This window comes from Pinus tabuliformis, chromosome 3_2, assembly GCF_031772625.1.
Source record: "Pinus tabuliformis cultivar Carrire ecotype Pingquan chromosome 3_2, CPIR1, whole genome shotgun sequence".
Lineage (NCBI taxonomy): Eukaryota > Viridiplantae > Streptophyta > Pinopsida > Pinales > Pinaceae > Pinus > Pinus tabuliformis.
The window spans coordinates 501,739,986-501,748,592 of NC_142302.1; the positions used below are offsets into that span (position 1 = coordinate 501,739,986).

General features: G+C 36.3%; 1 protein-coding gene across 1 annotated transcript; it reads left to right on the forward strand.

Moving 5' to 3' along the window:
- Positions 1-267: 267 nt before the first annotated feature.
- Positions 268-3,672, forward strand: LOC149181482 (uncharacterized). The gene is made up of 2 exons (XM_089414230.1): positions 268-849; positions 940-3,672. Exons 1-2 carry the CDS (start codon positions 268-270, stop codon positions 3,670-3,672), a joined length of 3,315 nt encoding a protein of 1,104 aa, XP_089270356.1.
- The last annotated feature ends 4,935 nt before the right edge of the window (positions 3,673-8,607 follow it).

The window sequence follows — 8,607 nt, forward strand, 5'->3', positions numbered from 1 at the left end:
ACAAATCTTATTGATATCCCCATGTAGAAAATCTTACCAACCTGGAGGAACAAAAGAGTTGGGGAAGCTGCTCTAGCCCGCAGACTAGACAGATTCCTCATAAAGGAGACACTCCTTCAGCGACTGCAGCTATACAAACAATGGGTTGGCTCGGGGGGATTGTCGGATCACTCCCCTATATACCTGGAGATCCAGGGCCCCTTCAAAAAACCCAAGGCTCCCTTCAAATTTAATCATACCTGGCTGAAGGACCCATCCTATGTCAAGATGATTACTGAATACTGGTCCGCACACCCCATCAGAGGCACAGAATCACTTGCTAAAGGATTCTGCAAGAACCTCTCGGAGATTAAACATATATCTATTGTTTGGGCAAAGGAGAAACAAGCTCGTGATATTGCACAGCTTACCCATATTGAGGATGAGTTATCCAAACTCACCGATGAGAGGGGCTTGGGGTTCATATCAGCTGCAGACAAATGTCAGTTAATTGCTCTGGAGAATCAAAAAGCAAAGATCCTCAATGAGAGAGAGGAATCCATCCGACTGAGGAGTAGGGCATTATGGATTCAAGCAGGGGATGAAAACTCAAAGTTCTTCCACAGCTTCACCAAAGGCAGGAAAGCATCCAACACTATCTGGAAGCTCCCTACCCCTGATGGGGGAACTGCAGACACTTTCAACAAGCTCGCACACTTGGGCATCTCACATTTCAGGGATCTATACAAGAGTCCCCGCGAAGTAAATTTGCCAGATATCATCAATGTGGCAAATCACTTCCCGAGATTTGTGGAAGAGGATGATGAGGAGGCTCTCAATGATCCAGTTACGGCGGAGGAGCTGGAAGGCGTACTGAAATGGTTCAAAAAAGATAAGAGTCCCGGCCCGGATGGATGGACCATTGAATTCTATTTAGCCTTCTATGATGTTCTGGGACAGGATCTTCTGGACGTAGTCGAGGAGAGCAGAACCTCAGGATCCATTTATCATGCCATCAACTCTACTTTCATTGCACTCATACCAAAATCTGATTCGCCTGAATCCTTCAACGACTACCGACCGATCTCCCTTTGCAATTGCCTCTACAAAATCATCTCAAAGACTATCGCGAACCGTCTTAGACCTATCCTCTCCAGATCCATTGCCCCGCAACAATTTGCCTTCCTCGAATCTAGGCAGATTCATGAGGCCATTGGCCTGGCACAAGAAGCCATACACTCTATATGGTCCAGACACCTAAAGGCCATCCTCCTCAAAATTGACCTCTCCAAAGCCTTTGACCGGGTCAGCTGGCTCTACATCAAAATGATCCTCATCCACCTGGGTTTTCCCCAGACCCTCATAACATGGATCATGGCCTGTATATCATCTCCCACTTTCAGCATTCTCATTAATGGATCGGCCTCCCCCTTTTTTCACTCTGAGAGAGGCCTGAGACAGGGATGCCCCCTATCTCCTCTGCTCTTCCTATTGGTCATGGAAGGACTTAGCCGACTCATGGACTCTGCCAAGAGAACTGGAGATATTTGGGGCCTTCGTATATCAGATCATTGCTTTCTCACTCACCTGCTCTTCGTGGACGATGTTCTCATCATACTTGATGGCAGTATCCGGGACTCTCGAACCTTTTCAAAGATCCTGCAACTCTTCTCTGCTGCAACAGGTATGTTACCAAATCAGTTGAAATCAACCATCACCTGTACCCATACTTCGGTACAAGAATCTCAGCTAGCCCTTCAGGCTTTCCCCTACAATGCACACCCTCTGGACAGAGGCCTCAAATACTTGGGCTTCAATCTGAAGCCTACCTGTCATCGAATTGTGGATTGGGTCTGGTTGGTGGCCAAATTGGAAAAAAGACTCTCGGGCTGGAGCTTCAGATTTCTCTCTAGGGCAGGCAGATTGGTGCTCATCAAATCAGTATTAGAGGCTACACCGGTTTTCTGGATGGCACTAGCATGGATACCAAGGAATATCCTCGGTCGGCTACAGCAGCTCTGCAACCGTTATCTCTGGAATGGAAATCAGGACAAAAGATTGTATGCTTGGATAAGCTGGAAGAAGATCTCTTTGCCCAAAAAATGGGGCGGTTGGGGTCTCAAAGACCTCCCTGACTTCGCTAGGGCACTTGCAGCCAAGATGGGATGGACCCTATTAACTAGTCAAAATCTTTGGGCGCATGTGTCCTATCACAAATACATCTGGCCCCAGGATATTATGGACTGGGCTAGATTGCCATCTTGGTCATCGAAGGGATGCTCATCAATCTGGAAGGCTCTGATACACTCCCTTCCACTCATCCGAGATAACCTTGTATGGAGAATCAATGATGGGTCGTTGGGCAGGATTGGCATGGACCCATGGATCAATTGTGGGGGCAGGCACACCCTCACACGCGACCTCATTACTCATCTCCATAATCGGAATATTCGAAATTTTGTCCATATTCCAGATCAACAGCGCTCAGACATTTTCTCACAAGCTTGGAAATCTGCACAGCAGCTCGATCTCCCTCTGCAGTGGCACCAGGAATGGAATGAATTCATACGCGCCTTGACCGAATCCCATATCCGCATCAAACAGGGACCTGACGAACTCATATGGTGCAAGGCGGATCATGGTATATACGCTCCCAAATATGGATACAGAGAACTCATTTCTCACAGGATACCTGATAACCTGCCCTCGTGGTGGCATAACATTTGGAAATTAATCGCCCCTCCCCGATCCAGATTATTTTTCTGGTGTGCCCTCAAAGGCATCGTCCCCACAGGCGAATATCTCTCGCACAGAGCCGTCTTCGGTCCCACATGGTGCATCTTCTGTAAGGCGGCATCCGAAACTACAGAACACATACTCCTCCATTGTCCGGCTGTACTCGCGCTATGGAACAATATTTGCACCCACCTGGGCATTGCGAGGACCTGGACTGGAGATGATCTCACCGGTGCATGGTCCACCTGGACCCAAAGCCATCCGGGCTCCAAGTTATTAAACCTCCCCCTCGTGGCATCATGGTACATTTGGCTCGCACGGAACCGTGTGATATTCGAGGAACAGGCTGTGAATTGGCCTCAGACAGAAACAAAAATCCTCGCCGCATACCATGAACTACCCGACCCTCCCCCCACACGAACCAGGACGATTCGGGCGATGCCTGCCATTGATAGATCGACCCCATGGGCGTTCTTCGATGGGGCAGCAAATCAAACGGGGTGTGGAGGAGGTTTTATTCTACATATAAACGAACAGCACAGATTCCTTGTAAAAATGGGATTCGGCACTGGATCGAATAATTTCGCTGAACTATCTGCCATTCGAAATTTAATGCATTTCGCATTATCTCACCAGTGCACAAATCTGAATGTATTTGGGGATTCTATGGTGGTTGTGAACTGGATCAATAATGACTCCACATGCCATGCTCACACACTCAGCAATTTATTATTTGATGCTCATACTCTCAAAGCTGCTTTTAATTATTTCTCCTGTTTACACATTTACAGAGAGCATAACTGCGAGGCTGACAAACTATCCAAAGAGGCCTCGGTACTTCCCAGAGGCGAATGGCTAATTGTGGAGCAGCAGGGGACTGAAGAACACAGGTTTTATCATAGACCATATATCGATCACAGAGACCAGCGGGACAATAGTCCCGATAGACGACAGTAGAAAAGCTTTTTTGTCATGATGAACTGTACATAAAAATGGATGATATTTTGTATGCAAATGGATCCTATGCGATCTCGAACAGGCTAAAACAGCCAGACACATAGATGTAATTTCCTTATTTTTGCAACATGATCTGATCAACACCCTGCGAGGTGAATTAGAATGAACATCACAGCAATGCCAAGGCATCTACTTATGTAATTTTCTAAACTTTTAATGGAAATTACTGATTTTTCCAGTGGAAAAAAAAATATATATAACTCTTTTTTAGTCTTGATGCTTTTCAAAAGAGTTGTTTTTAGTGCAACTTTTTGGTTGAAATCTTGATTTGTGTTATTTAAACTGGTTTTTTTTACTGTATATATGGATTAAGCGCCCTGATTGTGCAAGGGTTACCCATCAAGCTTGGGAAAAGGGAAATTTCCATTGTGCAGGGGTTACCCATCAAGCTTGTGATTTTAATATATTCGTGCCGGATTTTAGAGAAATCAGACCCGAAAAGCTTCCAAAAAGTTTCACTAAAGACAACTCCCTTTTCATATATATGTATGTGTGTGTGCTAAACGATTACACTTTTAGGTATTGATTCATATTAGTTCTAATACTTTCTAATTACACCATGGATTTGAATGATATAGATTTGCTCTTGCTATAAATAGGATTTTAACTTTTATTTCATAGTAATTATATACTAGCAATTGCCCTTAAAGGTGCAAAATACATGGAAGGAATAGAAGATTTGGGAAGATCATCTTGAAAAAGGAAATCACTCAATATAGAAACTCTTATTTCTAATAGAATACTTTTATTTCTAATAGAATAAATATTAGAAGCAGGTTTTTCCCCTATTGCGAGCCTAGCTATGATTAGGTTTCTGCTATACAAGCACAAGCTTAATAACATAGACGATCATAGACTTCCAAAGCTAGCTTTAAATTCCAGCCAAAACCACCTAAGGCTCAATCGGGGGTGGCATAAAGACACAAGGGCCTGGTTAAACTAATGGGAGATCAATGAGAATGATGCATTGCAAAACATAAATAACATTAAAGATATTGTTAGTTCTAAGTTCAAAGAAAAAATGTGGTGTGAGAAAGATTGAGCAGCTAAAAGAAAATTAAGTTATTATAAGAAGGTCATCAACCCACCCTAGAAGATCAAGAGTATCTCTCTATTTTAACTAGCTCAAAGAAGAAAATTAATATAGCAAGGATTAGAACGAATTCTCATGAGCTCCATAGTGAAACAGGCCATTGGGCAGTTCCTAAAATGCCATGGATGAAAAGGATCTGTCATATATGTGAGAATAGGAACATCGAGGATGAAAACCACTTCCTCTTAGAGTGCCCTGCATTCAACCACATTAGATCTCAGTTTCACAATCTTTGTTACAATACTGACCTTCCTAGCCTTTTACAATGTCAAAATTATAGTGAGCTTGGGAGGCTTCTCTCCAAGCTTTTTGAGCATAAGAATAAAATCTTAGATCAAAATAATTAATTTGTTTCTTTAGGACCTATAGACCAATGTTTGGTCTTAGCCGATGTTAACCACCATCATCATCATCATTATAAAGATTATTGAAAACGTAATTGAAAAAACTATATTCTGAAGAGCAACTTTCTATTTTAGTGGTTGCTTATTTGCTAATGGAAATTTTCCATTTGTAACATTTGGTTATGCCAAAAATAAAATAGTCTATACAAAATTACGCATAAATAACTAAATGACCACATAATTAACTTTATTATTTTATATTTCTTAATATTATTTACTTAAATATATCTCAAAAATTTATTTAGTTTATTTGTCTTTACCATATGTTTTATACATTTTTAACCATATATTATGCTTTATTATTTTAATTTTTCAATATTATTACTTAAATTTAATCTGTCTATTTACCATTTTAATTTTTTAGCCTAAGACATTTCATCTCAGACATGGTCTATTATAATTATTAAATGAAAATTGAACTTGTACCCTCACATGATTTACTTACATTATAAATTAACTTCACATATTGTTGTTCATTAATCCTATAAAATTATAGTCACAATTTGGTTTCCTACTCAAGTTTAGTTCAACAAATCTCGTTGAAAAATGTATGACTATCGGAGAATATTACAAAACTAGGTAAAAATTATCAGTACTATGCCACTGAATTCCACTCTAAATTTTATACTTAGCTTATTCTTTTAATAGTACTACGACACTGAAATAAACCTATAAATTTTCCAGTTGCAATTTTTTCATTTAAAGAAACTACTGCTCTTCGAATTTAGGGTGATAAGATTTTTGTAGTATCAACATAGTTGCAATAACTAGAACCTGTAATATTCAGCATGAGTCCAAGTTATTTTACTCTAAACCCTAATAAAGATGCCCAAAGACCTCGAAGAAGAAGTTTAAAAAGAAAGAAAGCATGGTCAATAAAAATTTGTTGATTGCTACAAACGACTTGCAAACCGTTCGAGCTTGACTACACTTATTGCTTCCTCCTCTGGCCCGCGAGCTTCACTGCCCTTGCTTCCTCCTTTAGCGTGCTTTGATGCTTTAAACCTAATTTATAGTGTTTTAGCGTTAATTTTTTCTCATAGAAAAAAGACTTGTAATTTCATTCATATAAAATGATTGACCTAAAGATAAACCACATTATTTATAGTGCTTTAGCCTTAAATTTTTTTCCCATAAAAAAAAGACTTGTAATTTCATTCATATAAAATGATTGATATTGTCCTAAAGATAAACTACATTGGTTGGTTCCAAACGTCCACCAAATCTTAATATTTTAATGATATGATTAATCTGAAAGACTTTCATTCTACAATATAAATCACAAAAATCTCATTTCATACTAAGACAATAATATTTGTACATATTGTCCATATCAACATTAAAAAAAATACCATTGATTCAAACAAACAATAAAATCTAATTAAATTAAACTATAAAGTATATAGCAACCAATCGGTCCATGATGAGAACCATCTAGATACAGGGGAAAAAATTTACTATGTACGTAGCCAAAAATAAAATCGGGAAATATGGGAAATTGAAGATTCTAGGAAGAAGCTTAATTTGTGGTTGTTCCGCGATTTATGTCCCTGAACGAACAATGGAAAAACTCATAAGATTGGTCATTGACCTGTTTTGTTAGATCATTTTCCATGTGTAGTCTCTCTTTGGATAGACCATGCTTTTATATTAACTTATAGGTATAAATTATATATTATAATATTTTATATATATTAAGTGAGATTAATGGTAAGATAATTGTAAATTATAAAATATATATTTTTATTAAAAATATATATTATTTTGATTTTTTAAATTTAAATCAACATATATAAATTATATTTAAAAAATATTATGTAAATTATAAAATAATATACTAAAAATATGTTATTATACACAAATTTATAATGCTTTAACTTTAATTTTTTGATATAAATTATATATTATAATAAATCTTATTTATATTAAATTAAATTAACCATAAAATAATTGTAAATTATCAAATATTATATTAAGAATATTAAACTACTAATATCATAATTTTATTAAATGCACATAACTTCACATTACCATTTTAGAGATAGATGTTTTCTCAAAAAAATGTTGATATATCTACATTATGTCTAACATCATAATGGCTACGTATCTTTCATATATTAAACTATAACACTTCTCATTGCAATAGATATTAAGTCAACATAACTTCACATTACTATCTTAAAAATAGTTGTTTTCTCAAAAAAAAAATGTTGATATAGTTATGTTATGTCTAATATCATAATGCCTACACATTTTTATTACATTAAACTATAAAACATTTCTCAGCACTATAGATATTAAGTCAACCTAACTTCACATTACCACCTTTAAAATAATTGTTTTCTCAAAAAAAAAAAAAATTAATATATTTAGGTTAGGTCTAACATCATAATGCCTACCCATCTCTCTAATATCATTAAACTATAAAACACTTCTCAACGCAATAGAGATGGTTGAAGATTTTTAATTGTATTTGACAAAAACCATCATCTCATTGTAACCTTTACATAGAACTTCATTTTTATTTTTAATATAACATACTTAAATACGACACTACATTTTAATGCGTTTAGTTTAGGTGTGTGTACCATCAAAGAAGGTATAATCAAGTAAGGTATTAATAGGCAGAAGTAATTTGTGAATTTGATTTCTATTTTCAATAATATAGTTAAAGACTCGCACCACATTATCATACATTTAGGTATTAATAAGTAGAAGCAATTTGTCCATCAAATTTGATTACTATTTTCAATAATATAGTTAAAGACGGCTCTACTTCATCATACACTTATTTTAGGTATGTGTGCAATCAAGGAAGGTATCAATAGGCAGAGAAAGAGATGTTTGATAGAGTTCATGGTTTATAATTTTGACCTATATGAGGTATATATACCTTATTATCATAATGGTTTTTTAATGCATTATATTAAAGTATTATAAGTAGGATGATAAATACATTTGCCTACATAGTCGATGTGATATATTAAAATCCAATAATTTTGATTTAAATGATAATAAAGATTAATTATTAATGTAAAAAATAAAAATAATTAAAAATATTTTAATTTTAATTTTTTAATTTTTAGTAAATTTTATTTATATAAATGGTAGTGGCAAATGTATGCATAGTAAGATTATCTCTGTAGAATCAAGGTGTTGTATTAGCTGTTAATTTAAGGTTTGTATTTCTCAAAGACCCAAAATTTTATCTATTTTTACAAAGATTATCAGATACAAAAAGATTTAGACCCTTTGAGTCCTAAAAATACCCATTAAACTACTTGTTAGAGGAAGATAAATTAACACAAGAGATTTCTTTATTAGTTGGAGGTTGATTGTTCCACTCCATGGCTCGGAAACACAAAACTCATGCACAAA